The sequence below is a fragment of the Equus przewalskii genome, chromosome 22 (genome assembly GCF_037783145.1).
Source record: "Equus przewalskii isolate Varuska chromosome 22, EquPr2, whole genome shotgun sequence".
NCBI classification, from domain to species: Eukaryota; Metazoa; Chordata; class Mammalia; order Perissodactyla; family Equidae; genus Equus; species Equus przewalskii.
The window spans coordinates 26,426,573-26,447,877 of record NC_091852.1 but is presented as its reverse complement, the minus strand read 5'-3'; the positions used below and the strand labels follow the sequence as shown (position 1 = coordinate 26,447,877).

Sequence of the window (21,305 nt, the reverse complement as noted above, 5' to 3'; positions counted from 1 at the left end):
GACACTAAGGAAAAACTAAATTCTGCATTAAAGTACCCCTAAAATGCTAATGTAATAATGGATAACAGAATCCCATTGTTTTAGGTTTAAAGCACTTCAGAAATTAGATAGACATAGTCTTTACACATAACCTCGCAATAACAGAGACGTCAAAAACATTTCAAAGGATATATTCCAACTCACTCAATATACTGCTTTAAACAACAAAAACATTCCAAAGTACAGTCTTTCAAAACTCCAATTATTCAAAAATGCCCTGATACTTGTGGTACCTCTGGGGAGGTAGGTTTTACACGGACCTTGGGCTTTACTAACGTTGCTTAAATTTCTTAAAGAACGTTAGTTCATATTTCACATGCATATATATTCTTACAATACATACAGACAACAACAGAATATGGCAAATGATCTACTCTATCTAAAAAGATGGCTGGTTCTTATCAGACATTTATATGTGCTAACTTCTGCTTCTTTTATCAGTCCTGGGGCTATTATTGGGGGCTGCTTGTCTGATAAAGCAGAAAGAGTGCAAACTTGGGAACTAGACAGGATTTAAAACCTGTTATCTACAAATTACCAGCCTTGTGACCTTGGACCAGCGAACAAATGTCTCTGAGCTTCAATTTCCTCAAGAGTAAAAATAATGATACTATCAACCTCTTAAAGAACTGTAAATAACAATTGCTAATAATGTGTACGAGAGGAAGAAAGCAGTACAGTCAATTCTCAGATCGTGGTGGGAATGAGGAGAAGAAAACTCCTCAAAGAAAGTTGGCATATCTTTGGAAAACTAGCTGACAATATGGCACCAAAAGGAACCGATTTGAGCATCAAATCAAAGATAGGTGAAAGAATGAGCATTGTGAAACCACTGTGGGCTAGGCAATATGACGGAGGCTAGAAATAAGAAACAAAAACAAACAGTCTCTTGCCTTCAAGAAGTTCAGAATTTCCCATGGGAGAAACCTTCAATTTCTTCAACTATTTCATTAACAGCATCGATTAATACAAAGTCAAAAATGGCCAAACAAGGTCTCTAAGCAAAGAACCACTAGCATGTTGCAATTTACCTGCAAAAAAAAGCTCCTGTTGGCTAAGTCAGCTCTGGTCATCTATGTAAAGGAGAGCAGGATCCTTACACATTTTCATGCAAGAACTAACAAGGGTATCACCTCGCAGATCACACAAAACAGCTGCTAAGGAGACAGAGCAGAACTTCATGCAGTGTGGCCATGCTGCAGACTACTAGGGAAACAAGGGCGGGCTACTCATAAAATGCACAGCAGTAAGGAAAGACCAAGGCAGCAAATGTCCATTCTGCCATTCCATACCCAAACCCGTCAGACGGTCCCGTCAGCGGTGCTTCTTGCTGTTCGTCACACAGGCCACAGGCACTCCCTCCCTCCAGGGGGCCTTGTACTCACTGCTCTCTCCCAAGAAGATTCTTACCCCAGATCCATGGCTAACTCACTCAAAGGCATTATAAAGTAAATTTCCTCAAGAAAAGACCTTAACAACTATGGAAATATTTGAGTAATATTCAAACTTATTCACATATTATAGTAAACCTTTTCTCCTTAAGTTTCTACTCTTTTTTATTAGCACAACAAAAATCCCTGTACTTTTCAATCTTGAAAATGTTTCCCCAAAACAAAACAAAACCTAACATGAACAATACAACAATGGAACATGAGAGTAGAGTTTAGAGGTCCATTTGCTATGATAAAAAGTAGTCACCTCATCATTTCCCTAATACTGGGAACTTAAGACTCAGAAAAGAGAAAAAGAATAAAACAATACTATATAGAATTAAAATGATGATAAAATGAGCCACTTCCTAACCACTGACTGGGAGCCTTACACATGTCACTTAACCACCCCCAGCAGTGAAAAGTCTCTCCTAAGATCCATGACAATGGTCCCCAAATGCCAGCCTGCAGAACGCTGCCGCCCACGCTAAGTTTTCAATAGGCAGAAGCAAAACAAAATGAAGACCATAAAGTAATCATAAAATTAAATTTCAAATTCTACATAAACTTTGCATGCTTATTCTTTACCTTCATAGCTTCACAAGCAAACACAAGGTGGAAATAAAAATACAGAAAGTGTGGTCCAAAATATGAGATAATGCACTGGCCTATAGGGTTAAAACATCTTTGTCTCCAGGGAAAGGGGGTTCAATGCAAGCTTAAGGAAATGTAAAGTAATACATTTAAGTTAAATTGTATGAAACTGCAGTTTTTGTAGATAAAAAATCAAAAGTAGCAACTGCATACATTTCAACCTAATACGATAATTTATTTTAATAAATAATCATTAAAATAATTTAATAAAATAAATATAATAATTTTAAACTTATAACTTATATTTTATAATATTGCTATAATAAAACAATTTTATTTTTATGCAATTGTAGTATCAAAAGCTGTTCCTCAGATGCTTTCTACAAGACTTTCAGAGTAACAAGGTACATATGAACTCAAAGGAATCAAAGTCTTGACTATCATTTTACAATCCCAATGCTTTCAGCACATTCAGACACCTGATCATAGACTTCATGCCAATCATTGCTAAGAAAAATTTCAAGATTGATTCTGAAAAAGTACAGAAAGCAACTATATAACATAAGTTTAAAAGCTAGCATTTTTTTCCTCTAATTTAATCAAACCCTTACAAAACCACCAGAATAATAAGAGCGAGGTGTTTTTGATTTTTATTCCCCATAATGCAGTAAAAGTCAATGCCATTGGGGGTTCCAATGGAATTTACTGACAGACAAATCAAACTAAACTGAGAATGCCTGAATATTATTACACAGCTGAGTGCTAGATAAAATATTCATTAAATCTGAGTGCCAACAACATCTAATGTTTTATGTCCACATAATGCAGGAAAACATTGGCTAAGACCTATCAACAAACATTCTAAGCCAATCTACTTAGTAATCTGCTGAAGTTGCTGTTTTATTGCTTAAACAGACAGAAATATAACTGTGCTTATTATGAAAGTATAACATTACCTCAAGCTAATAAGAATTGATGGAACAAAGAGATGAGATCGTTATGGAAAAATTAATAACATTTGGAGCATGACATGTAACAGTCATAAAACAGTATTTGTTTTTTAAAATTGGCAAAGAAAAGAACTTTATACAGAGGGGAAATACTGTTGATGAGGGATGTTCCTATACTTCACTACTTTGCTTTTCAGTGAAAGGCTAGTGTGGGGCAAGCGGACTACATAGAATCCTCTCCTATCATATTTTGACGGAATCAAAGATCTTTAGAGTTTGAACAAAACTTGGGGATCACTAATCCAACCATTTCATCACACAGATAAGTAAACATACGATGAGCCTTAGAGATTACACGACTTAGTTCTCTAAGGCCACACCGCCATTAACAGTCAAGGAGAGACTAGAAGGCGGGTCTCATGTTGCCACCATACAGAGTGTCATGTGCCCATTACCATCTGGCAAAACAAATAAATCGGTGTTTTCAATATTTAAAATGAAATTTTTATTTAATACTTAACATTTGTAAAATCTAAATCAATAAAAGACATAATTGTTATATTTGGTCAATATACCCACTTAATCAATCCCTGAAATAAAAGAAATGAAATGAAAACTGGCGAATCTTTACCAATCCTCTTAGAGAGGAGGGAGTTACAGCATGCCAGGAGCAGGAGGGCATAATTCCTCCCAAAAACATCTATCTACCAAAGGTAAAGTAAACAGCCAATTCTAAATAATGTCCTTTAGTTTGAGGAACAACTGCAAAGTGCCCAAAAGTCAACTTGCGCACTAGTAGTACTTAGCGTGACTGAATGACAACAGAGTAAATTTCATAAAATACCACAGGAAATAACAGGCAATTCCAGAAGAAAAAATCTCCAAAAAAGCTAAATGAGTGGGTAGTCCTAGTTTTGGGAAAATATGCTTAGGACTTGTTTAGAATTCAACTGCATTATAAACATGAGCACATTATAAGAGGAGTGTGAAACAGAGAAAACCATTTGGGAAAGTAATCAAACTTTGTCAGACTTGAGTTCCTGGGATTCTCCTTACCTAACTGTGCTTAAACGTATATACTTTATTTTTCAAAATAACTGAAAACCCAGGTTAAATGGGTGAAATAATGGTCAAACACCAAGAACAATCTCTAAAGCAACAATTTCCATCTCTTCCATCTCTATATTTAAATATTTAATCCATTACTAAATGAATTATAATATTAATATAGACAGACGGTCCAAGAAATAAATTGCTGTAACATTGCCTGTAATACACTCCTAATCTAACCCTCAAGGCATGCAGACATTACAGAGACAGGGATCAGGGTCTAAGCTGTCTTTAATTTCAAAGAGATGCTTAACAGCTCATTACAGTACTGCACTTGCTGATTTATAAAGAGTTATCCAGGCGGTTCAGATCAGAGAAAATTAGAGCCATAACCAGAACTTTAATCTGAATCTCGTCAATTTTCAAACTTGTAGGTGGGGTCACTTCTGCACTTGGGTAAACATGGTACAGATGGGTATCTGGGTCTCAATCTTTCTGTACAATTATTCCAGAAATCATAACATTATAGTTGGAGAGTTACAAATACAAATTTGGCCCAATGGCGATGAGCTCAATGTATCACCACTTGTTATTTCAGGGCATCTGAAATGCCAACAATCCATTCACGAACCTGTAGATTAGGAACCCTGATCAGTCACGACCAATCCTCACATTTTACATAGGAGAAAACTGAGGTCAGAGAGAAGACTTGCCCAAAGTCAAAAAACTTACAAGAGACGAAGCCAGGGCCCCAGTCAGAGTTTACTGTCCATTAGTCAACCAGACTGCTTGTGAGAATGGGTTCAGAAGACTCTGCAATTGCTTCTGCAAGACGCCCTGGAGGCATTAACAGTCTGGACGCACTTTTACTCTAAATTTCTGACTTGGAATAAGAGGGATACATTTGATGGCAGTCCTGTGTTGAACAATTGTTAGGGTTACTTTCTCTTCTTATCCTATCACCCTCACGCCTCCACAAGCCCAGACCCAGGTGGCAAGCCCTCTTGTCCTCTCCTCATGCCTATGGTCAGTTTAGGTTTTCTGTTTTTCCCTAATACACCCTTAACTAAGAGTGTAGGCTTTTGAGAGTCCAGCAGCGTATGCCTGAGGGATCCTCTCAGGTCTTAGTGCTGATCTCCCAGCCTCCACTCCAGTCCCAGTACTTTTCCCGCCAACTGCCAGAGCCTTAGCTCTCCCCTACCGATCTGGATGTCATTTCTCTCGGAATCACTTCTGGGTTTCCCTCATTTCTTGAGAGCTCAGCATTCACCCTCCTCCTGGTCCTCATGATCATATCAACATATCAACAACAACAACAAACATTCATTACGTGTCAAACACTGCTCTGAGTGCTTTACACAGAGACTTCTAACCCTGAAGAAAACTCCATGGGGCAGATGCTGCCACAAGCCCTGCTCTGTAAACACAGGCACCGACGCCTGGAGGGTCCTGCAGCTCATAGAGTCCTGGAGTCAGCTGACTACGACTGGAGACATGGAGAAGCATGACCTTTATGTGATCTCACCTCTCCATGCATGTATAATGGCCAACTGTTTTATTTTATCAACTATTTCCGGTTCTTTTGTAACTGGAGGATTATCTGCTAATGTACTCCATCACACTGATACTCCATGCCTCTTTAAAATACTTTGTTGTTCAAATATAAAAGAAACGTGTTTATTATAGAAAGTTTGAAAAATTACCAGCATACAAAAGAAAATTCAAATCACCTGATAACAATCTTGTTTATTATCTTATAAAGTTTCAACTTAACTTTCAAAGTGTCCAGCAAAACTCCACTGACAATATTAGTATGTCAACTCCACTCACCACTCTCAGGCGGTGGGGATGCTGAGTAGAGGACCAGTGTGTCAGCCACCACCATGTCCATGAGGTCTCCTGTGTGTCTGCAGAGCTCAGTTTAGAGTTGCCTTAGAAGTAACCTTGACCTTATCACTTCATCAAGGGTGATAGGTGCACACTAAGTACAAAAGCAGTGAGCATCTTGAAAGTCAATAGCAGGTAAAGCTGGAAAATTTATACTGGGAACAAATATAGCAAAACTTTCAAAAATAAATGTTGGGAAACAAATGCATGCATGTATGCAGAATGAGAGCTTCAAAGAACAAACAATGAACCATGAAGGCTAAGGCAGGGGGTTGATAAAATGCATGTCCAGAATACAGGTGTCAGTGTAGCGAGAAGTTCTAGGGTTGTGTGAGCACAATTAAAGTGCTGCTGAGGAAAACTCCAGTCAGAAGAAGCATGATGAGTTAAAAAACTTTTGAATCTGAATGACATCAAACTGGGAAAAAAGGCAGCAAACACATACATGTATACACACTCACACATATAGACACATACTGACATGCTGGCTAAGCAACTATCCCAGCAGGATACCATTACTCTGGGAGCCCTCAGGTCTCCAAAGTGTTGGCCACGTCTGTACCGTGTCAGCTTCATTTTAACGTTGAATGGGTCCTAGGATTTGTCACACTGGTAAACAAGATTCCAACATAGACTCCACAACCAAGTTGGCTGACATATTATATATATTTCTCCAGCTAATTAAAACAGCATGTTTTTCTATACCCATTTGCCTATGGAGAATATTTCCTAGACAAGGATTTACATTTTCCTTTTAACACGACAGCACACATTATATTAAGATATTTAACTATCTTTTTTTTTTTGTTTGAGGAAGATTAGCCCTGAGCTAACATCTGCCACCAATCCTCCTCTTTTTGCCGAGGAAGATTGGCCCTGAGCTAACATCCGTGCCCATCTTCCTCTATTTTATATGTGGGACACCCGCCACAGCATGGCTTGATAAGTGGTGCATAGGTCCGTGCCCAGGATCTGAACCAACAAACCCCAGGCTGCCAAAGCGGAGCTTGTGAACTTAATCACTACACCACCAGGCCAGCCCCTTAACTATCTCTTTTAAAAGCTGATTTCGACTGATCACCAGGGCTTTCCTGCTTTTGGATCCACAGGTGATTTAAGCCACAGTGATTGACCCTGGAGGGGGAGGGGGAAGCAGGAGAAAAGGAGTGAGAGTGGGGAGACAGACACATAAACAGTAAGGTGACAAGTGATATGCTAGAGCTAAGTAAGCAGAGATGTAACAGGACAGGAGAGGTAGGGAAGGAGGACTAGGTGGTGAGTAGAGAACAGTTCCAAGAAGGAGAGGGTCTCAGAGGTAAAGCAACAGTTCAGGGAAGTGCATGGAAATAAAAGCAGCAGACTACATCCAGAAGAAAAAGAAAGCTGGTCTGAATGGATGGACAGGAGGATTCATGGAGGATAGTTGAGGGACATGAAGCTGCAGAGAGAAGCTGGTACTGGATCCTGACGGCCTCAAAGTCACTTACCCGTATCAAAGCTGGAGTCTTAAGGGAAACGTGTGAGAGCCTTTGCGGAGGCATCTTTACCACCCAAAGAAAAAGAAGTGCTGCGGTGGATTTCTGAGCTTGCCGCCCTCAGTGGGTTCATCCCCTCGCTCCCTGTGCCTTCTGACGCAGGCAAGAATGCTGTTCTCAGAGCTGTCTTGTTCCCCACGCTGCACACACCCTCCTTCCCTATGGCCACTCAACCCTAAAGCTCTGAAACGGGACAACAGGAGCATGCCACTACAGCGACACATCACAGGAGGAGAATGGGTACACAGAAGGAACGCTTCAAAAGCAAAATAAAATGAAAGCACTTCTCTTTCAAGTCTGTTTCAATTCAACATCTGTATAATTAGTTTAATAAACAGGAAAATATATAGACTATTAATCCATGTTTCAAGATCACCTAGTGTAGCTGCCTAACTCAAGGAAAAGTGCAACTGAAAAATATTCCAGTTAAAAGAAAACCAGAGGCAGGTTAGTAATTTCTTCTAAATTATAAATAAGAAATATGTAGTATACATTTAAGATTTTTTTCACCAAAGAAAGAATTAGATACTAGTTTTTATGTATAGATGCTATATTCTAAACATCATCCTTTTCTTTGTTTTTTTAAAGATTGGCCCTGAGCTAACATCTGTTGCCAATCTTCCTTTTTCTTTTTCTTCTCCCCAAAGCCCCCCAGTACACAGTTGTATATCCCAGTTGTAGGTGCTTCTAGTTCTGCTGTGTGGGATGCCGCCTCAGCATGGCTTGACGAACAGTGCCAGGTCCACACCCAGCATCTGAACTGGTGAAACCCCGGGCTGTCGAATCGAAGGTGCAAACTTAACCACTCGGCCATGGGACGGCCCCACATCATTCTTTTCTTATGTAACCCCTGCTGCTCCACCACCATAGACCTGTGTTTTGTGGCTAAGCATGGAAATTTTCTTTCAGGAAAGAACAGGCTGAGAGTCAGGAAATCCTCACTGCTCCTGTAATTACTGGATCTGCCACCAAGCAGAACGATCTCTACAGTTCAGGCTATTTGAGTATCAAAGAGCCAGTGCACTGTCCTTTGAGAAGAGTGGCTTAGAGGTGACTCATCTCCTCGCTGCATGTGAGCTCCCAGAGGTTCTGGATCAATTTCCCCTTTGCTGCTCTTCTGCTGGGAGTCAAACTCCAGCTTCAAAAGAGAAATGCTCCTTCACCAATAGAGGACACTGTTGTTTAGAGACATAATTTCTCAGATGCTCTAAGCCAGTTATGCTCGTGTCTGGCATACACACCTACCTCTATATGAGGAGTGCAAAAGGAGCCCAGTAGTTAGGGTAGAAAACTCCCCCAAGGAAGCTAGATTTGGAGTTGTACGATCCCAATGAGCACTAATCCCACTGTTCATCACTTTCTAATAATGATGACGTTCATTCACTTCCAACTGCAAAAGACACAGGGCCAAAAGGCTGAGTTCACATTCAAGTGCCCAATGAGATAAATAATTTACTCCAGGACACAGAATATTCTCCATTATCAGTTTAGAAACTTGTAAAAATCTTTAGCCATCACTAAAATTCTCTAATTTTTCTTTTCAATTCTCAAAAATCCCCAGAGGACCCCAGGAGTCCTTAACACATTAAAATAGAGAATGAGACTGTGGCAAAAGCTACAATCACCAATGTATCAGCAAGATATTTAACCTCAAACCCTTGAGATGACTTGGTTAAACCAATCCATTTTTAAGTTTTGCAATCTACACTGAATGAAATCAGAACTGCTCTCCATGGAGAAACTCTGGGCCATTTTGCACTGGCCCACATCAAAATAAACTACCTGGGAAACCAAGGACACAAGAGAAGGCAGTTTTCCTTATGTGTCATATAGCCCATTCCCTTGCAAGAAGCTATGTTGAACAGAGGCTGTGATGGGGAAAGGTAATTAAAATTCAAAAGTAATGTACATTAAGTATTAATTACTTTATATAGAACTGTCCTTTATCTTGACACTAAGGGGAAAATGGTTTGTCCTGGGTATGATAAAGCAGGAGAAAGAAGAACTGAACATGATGATACATGGAAATAAACACAAATACGTTTCCTTATTTCTATTAGTAGAGGCAGAATTCCACCTCGGACTGGTGTGACAGAAACTCCTACCATTATCATGATCCCTACACTGATGATCTTTCTTCCTAACTAAATATGGGGTATAAAAGAAGACAGTGAATAAAAGGAAAAAATCTGCTACACATGTCTACTCTGACAAATGTATTTAAACTAAACGAGAAGCTTGAACCCAAGATTCATGTTACTCCTGAGACCATCCTCACAGACACATGAGCTTAATTAACAATTTCTACCAGTAAAGGAGACTATCTTAAAGAAGGGCTCTTTACAGAAAACCTGCTTGAATCGACTTTGAGATGGAAAAAAGAAGGCCCTCATGACTTTATGAGACACTTTCAAAGAAGAAATAGCTGGTCAGTGGTCTGATTTTTAACTGAAGGCAACAAAAAGACATTTTTAGAAAAAGAGAGAAAGAAAAATAAAAAGGGCAACCAGGTAAAACAAACAGATAAATATGACATCCAGGAATAGTAACTGGTTGTAAATGGAACTACTTCACGTCAAACCACATCAGTAAAATCTAGTTAAGGAGAAAGGATGTTTTGCCAACACACCAGGTATAAACAGGACGTGGAAGGACTGCATGTAATTTCTTACTCAATATGGTGTTAATAAATTTAAAGGATTCAAATTAAAATTAAAGACAATGCAAAGAAACCTATAGCAGTTAATTCCATGATTTGACACCTCTAGAGAAGTGATTCTCAACTTCTAAAGTATCTTAAGGCTAATGTCAGAAATGACCAATTTTATATTATGTGAAGCAAGTTTTATCCATAAAATCCAAATTCCTTTTCCCTGTAAATTGCTTATTACTTATTATCTCCTTATGGTATATATTTGCAACTTGGTCAAATTTCCTACCAAGCAATGTTTTAGAAAAGTGTGCTACAACAAACTGACAGAATAAATACAGAACACTCCACAGTATATACAGAATAAATATTTAAAAAGTCACAAGCTCACCTTCATCACTGGTTGCCTGCTGCTTCACCAGAGTCATTGGGGATCTTGCTGGAGGTTTACTGAGTGGATGGCGCCAACTTTTAGCAGTTTTGGTTTCTCCCTCTATTCTCTGGTCATAGTAACAAAAATGGTGGGAAAACACTCACAGTTAAAGACTCGTTTTAAACAAAAAACTATGGTTCACAACAATTTATGACAATTTGATTATGAAGAAGTCTTGTGCTTATTTACCTCCTGGGGAATTAGCCCTTCGTTAAAGAAATTTAAACCGCAAAAAGAAATAGGAATCCATTCTGTTAGTTATTTTACCAAGAGATCAATTAACTATCCTTCCACTCCCTATTAAAACACTATCTGTGTGGTACAGGGAAGGCTTATCAAGTTGCAATACACTCAGCAGTTAGCAAGTTTCCAAAAGTTCTTCAAAACTAATCTAAATTTAGGATTATATATTCATAACAACGTAGGACCATGGCAGTTGGTCCCCTCTATGCTGGTCACATGTGAATACCTGGCAGGTTCTCCTGCTCTCTGTCCTCACAAAGAAAGCAATAATGCCAATTTGAGGCTGAACACTTCTTCCATTCAGCAATAAATCACCACTTCTCTGAAGACCAAAGAAGAATCAAAAATTTTGTTTTCTTTTTTAATACGGCACATTACTGCCATCTTGAAACCACTTAAATTTTATACAAAAGCTTTTGTCCTGGGCTCTCCAAACTATAGTTTCCTTTCAAAGTTAGAGGAAAAAGTCATGTGCACCCTGACATCTCCCAGATAGACCCTACTTACAAGCTTTCTCGTCCATGCAATCCCAAAGCGGGGGTGGGGGGGGGGGTTCCAGAGAGAAAGTTTGCATTAGTGGGTTTGCATCGACAGTTGATTAGGAAAGAAAGGAGTCTCAGAAATTCCCTGTAAGCTGAAGAAGCAGAAGCCAGAAGGAGAGAAACCATGCTGGCGTCTGACACCAAAACAGGATTATGAGAAAGCCTATGAGAGCATTCTAATGAAAGCTGGGAGTGGGCGAAAATGACAGAGTAACACAGGGTGAGATTTATCTGTGGTTTATAATAGCTAAAAGTCAATGTGGGAAATTATAACTTAGTCAACAGCAACTATTTATTAAGCCCTTCCTATGTGCCACACTGTTCTAAAAGCTGAGCTACAGCAGGAAAAATTACACCAGGTCCCTGCTATCGAGGAATGTGCATAATAGAGGGGAAGGGCACAGACAACAAACAAGTAAAAAGTAAATATTTATCAGGTACCAATAAGCAAATACGCAATAAAGAAAAAATACAGCAGGACAAACAAATGGAAAGAGATGGGGAGGCGGGGCTATTTTACACAGGGTCGTCAGAGAAGGCCTTTCTGACAAGGAGACGTCTGAGTGGAATCTTGAGTGCAAGGTGGGAGCATTTATATTTAGCTCTCTGGGGAGGGAGTATTTTGGGGGGTGGGAATAGCATGCAAAATGTGAACATATTTGGTGTATTCCAGGGAGAGCATGAAGCCCTGTAGAGACAGACAGAGAGACAGGCAGACAGCCACTGTTCAACAAATAACTTCATATTTCTTGAGAAAATTGACTAAAGCTGACTGCTACCAGCATACACATAGCATTACACTTAATACTAAGAAACACTGGCCAAACTACACAAAAATGAAATGAGTCTGCATTACCTAGAAAGATTGTCTGACACCACGGTGTAAGAAAAAAATACCACACAGGTGTTTCTGAGAAGGGGCAAACCACGTCACTTAGCCCTCAACGTCAGTCTTTGCCCAGTGAAATGAGAAAGATGAAGGTCAAGGCACTGAGGGTAGACTCGCCTCCATCAAAAGCAAGAAAATGGGAGTCACTTCCAGTTCCATTCTAGTTCAAAGAATGTGACTAACGATAATTTAAACAAGCATTTGACGCATTCACCATTCCACAAAGAATCTCAATATCTGCTCAGTTACATTTAATCCCTACATGAAATTAAGATGTAAATTTTGTTTACTAGTATGTGAATGCTATTTTCACATTTCCCTTAGCCATCTTTTCAAACAAATTAGACCATATTTTTCTATTTCCCATACATTTTTGATAAATACTTTATAGTCCAGTACGATATACAATCATGCATAAAATGATAAATGTTGTTGGGTCAAATTGGGAAATTATCTATATTTTATTTGACATTTTAAAACTACTGATACACAGAGTATTCCAGGTAGATTCCTTACCTAATCCCCCTTGCTATTCAAAGATGCAAAAAGGCGTGTGGTGAGTGGAAGTGAGCAGGAGCAATCAAGAAGTGGGTCTGTTCAGCGGCCAGCTCAATTTATCAGCTCAAACAATTGAGGCTCTCTTCACTCATCCACTTGAATTCCCTCATTAAGCTGTATAGGTCAAAAGAGGCTGGCTGAATTCTGACACTCACTACACACAATCGGAGCCTGCCTGCCCCACTCACAATCTTACGGTTACAGCGACAGCTTATGCTGAAAGCATACGATATTAACATCATACAAGAACATATGAGAAACAAGGAGACTGTATAGAAAGAGTCAGGAGCTTACTAATCCAGAGAGGTCTTGAGTTTTCTGAGAAGCAAAAGGCCTGCTTCTGGCAGTGTGCAGGACCAGAAAGGTCAGCCTGGTCCTAGAATCAGAGTCAGGGGAAAGTGTGACCAGGTGAGCCCTAATGATAAAACACAGGCTATGGGAAGCCTGGGACCCAGAGTATTAAGTGTTGGCAGGAGGAGGTCAAAGCCCTGTAGATGAATCATTTCTAGTCTGGTTAATATTGCAAGTAATAGAACCATTCTGTATCTTGACTGTATGAACGTCAATATCATTGTGATATCCTACTATAGTTTTCCAAGAAGTTACTACTGGGGGAAACTGGGTACACAGGAACTCTCTGTACTATTTCCTACAACTGCATATGAATCTATAATTGTCTCAAAATAAAGAGTTTAATTTTAAACAAATTTAAAAAGAAAGAAAATTAAGCTCCAACATGTGACGGAAAGTTCCATGCTCTCCGAATTGTCACCACATGAGCCAGAGCTCGCGGAAGGCTTACCTTCCAGTCATCGAAGGAAATATGATTAAGACTCATAAATGTGGAATGTTATTTCTGCCCTAAAGCAAGATTTCTATGCACTGAATGCTATTTTCAAAAAGTCCTCTCACCACACAATAAATACAGTAAAAACGGACATTGCCACATACAGTGGGGACTTTGAAGCCATTTCTCTCTCCACTGGGGACAGCTGGGACTTCCCCAGGTTCAAGGCCACTCCCACGGCTCTCCACATCACTCTCTTCTCCCTCTGTCAACACGCTGTTACTCTCTGCCATTGAGGAGCAGGACTCAGGTGACTTTGGCCATGGAAGCTTCGGTGGGTCTAACTCCTCAGATGTCACATGGCCACTAGATGCAGAATTATCAGCCTCACTGGGATTCGAAGGTGGAATTGTGACACAGGCTTGGTCATTCTCAGTTTTTGTTTCCTCCATTATAGATGTGCTTGAGCAGCTGTTTCCTGAGGAGTAAAACAAAAGGCTATTAACAAATTTTGCATTGTATTATTGCTGAGTAGAACTGTTAAACTATTCGCAACTAAATTCCTATCTTCCAACTTCCCCAGACATGGGTGGGCAAGGTCACCGAAGCACCATGCAGCCTTATTAGTTGTTAAAGTGAGATGCTGAAGTCTGGCAAGAGAATATACTTACTGACCAAAAAAAAGGGTTTAAAAATGGTTCCACTGTAAGACCAATGTCAAAGCCAGGGCAATAACAATAATTATCGAAAGCAACAGCAATTTTAAATCTTCCTAAAAATAAGAATTATAGGGGCTGGCCCCGTGGCCGAGTGGTTAAGTTCGCGCGCTCCGCTGCAGGCGGCCCAGTGTTTCGTTAGTTCGAATCCTGGGCGCGGACATGGCACTGCTCATCAGACCACGCTGAGGCAGCGTCCCACATGCCACAACTAGAAGAACCCACAACGAAGAATACACAACTATGTACTGGGGGGCTTTGGGGAGGAAAAGGAAAAAATAAAATCTTAAAAAAAAAAAAAAAAAATAAGAATTATATTCCAGGGGCCGGCCCGTGGCCGAGTGGTTAAAATCACGCACTCTGCTGCAGCAGCCCAGGGTTTCGCTGGTTTGGATCCTGGGCGTGGACATGGCATGGCTCATCAGGCCACACTGAGGCGGCATCCCACATGCCACAACTAGAAGGACCTGCAACTAAGATATACAACTATGTACCGGTGGGATTTGGGGAGATAAAGCAGAAAAAAGAAAAAAAAAAGAGAGATTGGCAACGGTTGTTAGCTCAGGTACCAATCTTTAAAAAAAAAAGAATTATATTCCAATATTTGATGCCAAGAGCTGCTGCTGATGAAACATTCCAACTCAGAGGATGTACGTAAAGAACACATGTAAAACTGTGAGGATCCAATAAAAATTATTTCCTTGTTATTACACTAATCCTGTATCATACACTGACGGCACATAAAAGGAGAATATCACCAGTACTTCTCTTCTACTGCCATCACTAGTCTCTCTTCTCCCTCCCTTACACACAAACACACACACACACAGAAGCATCATTTCACCTATCACATACTAGCACTCATGTTGAACCTAGCCACATCTTCTACTCAAGTGTTCTGCCAGGTCTCAAAACCTGGAGGTGAAAATGTAAGGAACCATGCAGCGACAGCGCTAAGAAAATTGGGTGCCCTTGGCCTAAATCACCCAGTAATTCATAAAGTGGCTAATTAAACCCAGTGTGATAAAAACTATGCTGAGGGATTATAAAGAAATACCCACACGTATTGTACAACTGCCTTCTATGCACTGCTTGCTGCTATTCCATTCTCTACCTTCTCCACTTTGCTATCTTCTATCTATTTATCACAAGTCAATTCAGATATCACCTACTCCAAGAAACGTTGCGAGGCCAGCCTCCTGTCTGTTTTGGTCTTTCCTTGGTATACCAGCAACATCCTATGCCATCTCTATCATGGTACTTACCACACTGGATTGTAATCATATGTTTATTTGTCTAGCTCTCCATTAAAGTATAAACTCACTGGGAAAAAAGTCTATGATTTAAACTCTATTAGCACAAATATTTCAAGAGCAAAAGGTAACGAGGATGAAGAAGCAGCTGTGCATCAGATTAATTAGGACTGCGATAAGGACTTTTTCCCTTACTCTAAATGGAATAAGCATAAGAAGAAGGTAAGGACAAGACGTAAGCTACGTCGCTTTAAAGACTCCCTATGATTGCCATATGGAGAACTGACCCCGGAGGTGACTAGAGTGGACACTGGCAAAACAGGAGGGAAGCAGTTTCTGCAATAGTCCAGGCAAGAGACAATGGTGCCTTGAACGAAGAGGAAGTAGGGGGTGGCCAGATTGGGGAGAGTCCCACATCTGAAGGACAGATCGGATGAGGGGTATAAAATGAAGATAGGAATTACAGTAAAAGGACAAACACTCCGATAAATATTAAAGAGGCAAAGCTTTAAAGCAGTTTCAGAGAAATACACTATAAAAGAGCAAAAACGCAAAGTAGTTGAGACTTACAGATGATGGCTTTGGTACAGAGAAGCAGCCAGGGAACTCTACAAACCATTTCACAAGACTGAATGATTTTTGTTGTTCTTTTTTAAACGCTTAATCTTTATTTTCTTCTTAAAATTAAGTCGAAAGCTAAGAATCTGCAAAGAATTATCTATAATTGGTTTCCTCTGTTCCATGTGAATTCAAGAGAAGCTTTCCAAAAATGTATTGTATATTGTAAATTGAGTTGCACCCCAAAAAATTTCATTTTAGAATCTTCTTTTTTATTAAAGCAAATAGGCACTGCTGGCTGTTTGTCTCACAATGTCATTACATGTAACAGTGGTGCTCTTGACTTTTATAAGATTCCCTTGGCCTCTTGGTTGAGTTACCCCATAACTTTAGATAGTTTATTGGTTAAACTATGTGGAAAAGAACGTCTGTCCTAGTGAATATAGATTTAACGCGTCAGCTCATCAAACACCTCCTACTTATATGTGAAAGGTAGTTAGCCAGTTTCTCACCTGAAAGTCTGATATTCTCTGATGAATTCTGATCCAGCTGCATCCTGCTAGCAGAGGCCTCTTCCTCTGAAGGCGCTTGTGTGTTCCCCAGTTTCGCTGCTGCTTCTGGCTTTTCACTGGCCTTGAGGTCATCTGGGTGTGGGTCAGAGGTGGGGCCCTCTGCCCCCTCGACTGCAGCCAACACTTCCCCATCCTCCTCATTCTTAGGCCTCTTAGACTGAGAACTAGTGCCCTGGAAGCTATAAAGAAGAAAAGCCCTGGTCAGAGCAGAACGTTTGCAATGGACAGGATAAAACACAAACCAGTACAAGCGTTATTTTCACTTATTGAAAGAAGAAAAAAACTGATAATTTTTTAATCATTGTGCAGAGATAACCTTCACAATTAATAGATTAAATTTGAAATTGAAATCTTAACAGTTTTAATAACAATTTACTAAAAATTAAAGTTAAAACAATCGCAAATAATTGATCATTAAACATTATCGGGGGAAAAGTCATTGCTAAAATTTTATAACAATATTAAAAGAAGTCTGAAAATAAAAATAAAGTGAAAAATGATGACATGAGGGAAAATCAAATCAATAAACCAAATATTATTTAGATAATGAAGAAAGGAAAAAGAAATGAGATCTCATAAAGCTGTTGTTAAAATCCGAGTGGATTCTTTATATTCCAAGGTGAACTAGTGGCCACACATCTCTGAGTTTTGAAGTATGCAAGAAAATCATTAAAATTAAACGACAAATCATCAGTAGTTAAAGAAAATAAGAGAGGAGGAAGGCTGACTGTATGTATTTAACATCTTATATCAACATTATTTTTGGAGTGGATGCCATTTTTTTTTCCCTCTTTTAGTGTTTTCCAGCAAGTCACTTGATAGCTTTGTCATAGATACTTTTTGTATATGACACATTTCTAACACTTTCATTTAGGAAAAATTACAACTCAAAGCAAAGCAACGTGTATTTCAGTGCCCAAAAACACATACACATACCCCAACACACACACACACACACACAAGAAAACTCTACAATACTAAGAAATGTGGGAAGTCAGGAAGGACAGAGATCTGAGATAAAGAGGGTAGCAAGGGATAACCTATGTAAACTAGCTCTGTCTGCCGCTGATACAAATACTACCAGTATCATCAACACCAGTATCACTTTTACAGAGAACTCATGCACTGGCCCATGCGGAAATCTTCACATTATGAATAGCATAGTACATGTAAAATAAGATGGCTGACATCTCTCCGAGACTTCCGTGAACTGTTCCTTTCATTTGATTTCCCCAGATAAAGCATCACTTAAGGGAGATCAGCAAACTCTATGATCAAACCACAGGGCTGAGCATAATCAACAAGCCCCTTAACAAGAGGCTTTCTAACTGGGTGAACAAAGTCCATTGATTATTTTAACCTACTGAACGGCATTTCAAATCTGTTCAATGTCATAAATCTACATTCTCTGTCAACAAGGACCACCATGGTTAGTAACTAGGAGACCAGATCATCCACCTAATTAGAGTATTATGCTTTCTGTCCATTAAAGAACAATTCTCAAGATATTCTATTGGTGTTTCTTTTGAACTCAAGATTGACCACTGCTTCCTCCCACAGCTGGCTTTTTTGGTAAGGTGAATTAACACATTTATCAAAGGCATGACTCTCTAAATCAGTGTTTCCCAAGCTTTTCTGAATGCAACCCATAGTAAGTTAGACATTTTAGATGGTGACACAACGCACCCACACACACATGCTCACACACGTCATGGATTAATACTTACTCTTACCACATGGGAAGGACTATGATACTTTTTATTCTATTTTACTTCCTAATTTAAAAATGTTCTTCCGGGCCAGCCTGGTAGCGCAGCGGTTAAGTTCACATGTTCCGCTTCTCAGCAGCCTGGGGTTCACGGTTTGGATCCCGGGTGTGGACATAGCACCGCTTGGCAAAAAGCCATGCTGTGGTAGGCGTCCCACATATAAAGGAGAGGAATATGGGCATGCATGTCAGCTCAGGGCCAGTCTTCCTCAGCAAAAAGAGGAGGACTGGCAGTAGTTAGCTGAGGGCTAATCTTCCTCAAAAAAAAAAAAAAAGTTGTTCCTAACCTACTAAACTGATTTGAAATCTAACAGTTTGAAAATCCCTGCTGTAAACTATAGGGTGAAATAAGAACAGCTGGTTTGCATTCTGCTGCTAGTTCTGTGCCTCAAGCACATCTCCTCCAAAATGCAGAAGTCTGACTCCATGCTCTTAAGTTTCCTCCGCTCTCTACCATTCTCAAACAGCAGAAAATAAATGTCAGGAAAAAAGAGAATCAGAAAGTAAGCATCAAGTGTGGGCAAAGATTTAAAATTACAGTGATATATAGTTAAAAATTGGAAACAAGCTACAGGTCCATATACAGGGGATTAGGTCAATACATGCAGGCATTAAAAATTACATTATAGCAAATCATTTAACTACATTAAAAAAACCTCACAAAACTGGTCATCAAATCGTTAATAGAGCATGGCCCCAATTTTGGAAAGGTATATAATATTATATAATACATAATAAACATATATGTAAAGGATATATATAAAATGTTAACACTGGTTATCTGTGGAATTATGAGGTTATGGGTGATTTGAGATTCCTTCATTATTCTTTTCCTTATTTTACAAATTTTCTCCAATGCATAAATATTACTTTTGCAATCCGCAAGAAAATCAGTGAGTAATATTGGAGAGTAAAAATATAACATAAACCTGGAAAATGTAAGAGTCTAAAAAGGTTGCCTGAGGACCTGAGCAACATAACACATAACCCTGTTCGATGGGTTTTAAAACACAAGATGCCCACAGGAAGCTTCTGGAATGGTCCTGGCCACAAAAACAGAATACAGAGTGAAGCTCACAGGGACAACCACGGACAGAAACAACTCACGCTCTGCTTCACATCTTGTAAAAGAATAAGACCAAGCGTATAAAATGTAGCAAATTAAAGGCATACCAAGGAGAAAAGAACTATCTCACATGTTTGACAAATGCAGAAGAAAACTACTAAAGTCAGAAAGAAAGTCGGTAGCAAAATGCAAAAGTTGGAAATCAAATTACTGAAGTTAATAAAAGCATGGAGATGAATGGAAAGCACCAACACAACTTTAAAATACATGCGTGTAAGAGGTCTAAGAAGTTCCAGTATTGTTCTACTTGCCATAAACAGCAACTCCAGGAATATTCTCAAACACAATATACATCTCTTCCTACATTCTATTTATTTATTACACTTCTCAAGAATTAAAAATACTTTGCGTCAAATTTTCAGTAAGATATTAAGCAAACTTACGATGAATAAATTTTAAAAAGTAAATAGTCTTTGAAAACCTCCTTTCAACGGTCCATTTAATTGAGTAGGTTCAAGCGGGATGGGATGGGGAGGGACAATCACCTCTTGGATGCTTTTCTTACTTTCCTCCTCCTCTGCAGCCAGGCTTTTACTTCAGGGGTGGATTCCGGAGTAGGCTTCGTGTGATCGATGGTGTAGATATCCTTTCCTTGCTTCCAAAGCTGGTATCTGTCCGGCTGAAATTTCCTCACAAAGATATCCATTGAAATCTTCACCATGTCTTTCCTGCAGGTACACTGAAACACAATGGGGTTGGTGTGCTTTACGCTAGTTACACAGAGTCACATAGAGTCATCCTTTGTACCATACACAAATATTTAGTCACTACATAATCAAGGATAATGTTTTACATTTTCAAACATTCAGTGAATAAAGAACTCAATTTCTGGGGCTGGCCCCGTGGCCGAGTGGTTAAGTCTGTGCGCTCTGCTGCAGGCGGCCCAGTGTTTCGTTGGTTCGAATCCTGGGCACGGACATGGCACTGCTCATCAAACCACGCTGAGGCAGCGTCCCACATGCTACAACTAGAAGGACCCACAACAAAGAATATACAACTATGTACTGGGGGGCTTTGGGGAGAACAAGGAAAAAATAAAAAATCTTTAAAAAAAAAAAAAAAAAAGAACTCAATTTCTTCTGAATAAAGGTGACAACCTGTATATTCACATTTATAAATGGTAAAATAATATGTTAAAATGCATTATAGACTTCAGAGGGAACTGTGTGCCAAGAAAAACTAACAGGAAAGAGACCACATTTGAAAGCATGCCTGCAACAAAACGACTCCCCTCCCATCACAAGGATCTATCGAATAGCTGAACAGTGAAAGATCTGCAAAGCCAAAAACCTAGGCTGGCAACGAATAAAAGTAGCCAGTGAATGTGACTAGAAAAATTTAACTAATGGGTTGAGATGACTTTTCTTCAAGATATATTTTAATCACATTATGTTTATTAACAAATATGCTCTCACAAAGCAACCAACAATTAGGAGCAAATAAACAGTCTCTTCTACATTAGATCACATAAACTACCCACTACCACCCCTACAAACATATTCACTAGGAAGAAGGAATAGTGTTAAGGTGAGAAGTTCAAAGAAAACATTATTGAGAATCCACTTGGACTTGGAGTCTCATGAATACATAGTTAGCAGTCGTGTCTTACAAATCAAGTTTCCTATAAAGACTTCACACAGGTTACATTGTGTCTAGGCCAATACTCCGCGCAACAGGGCAGATACCATTCAAAGAGTGGTGCAGAAGTCGTCTCAAAGATGTAAC

General features: G+C 39.4%; 1 protein-coding gene across 4 annotated transcripts in view; it reads right to left on the bottom strand.

Moving 5' to 3' along the window:
- The window catches only part of KDM4C (lysine demethylase 4C), a 390,924-nt gene that overhangs the window by 142,482 nt on the left and 227,137 nt on the right, over positions 1–21,305 (bottom strand). For all 4 annotated transcript variants that reach the window (XM_070590143.1, XM_070590145.1, XM_070590144.1 and 1 more), the window contains 4 exons: positions 20,066–20,259; positions 16,627–16,865; positions 13,752–14,065; positions 10,527–10,635 (listed from right to left, as the gene is read on the bottom strand). In XM_070590143.1, coding sequence (XP_070446244.1) covers positions 10,527–10,635; positions 13,752–14,065; positions 16,627–16,865; positions 20,066–20,259 — 856 coding nt within the window. The remainder of the gene's footprint in view (positions 1–10,526; positions 10,636–13,751; positions 14,066–16,626; positions 16,866–20,065; positions 20,260–21,305) is intronic.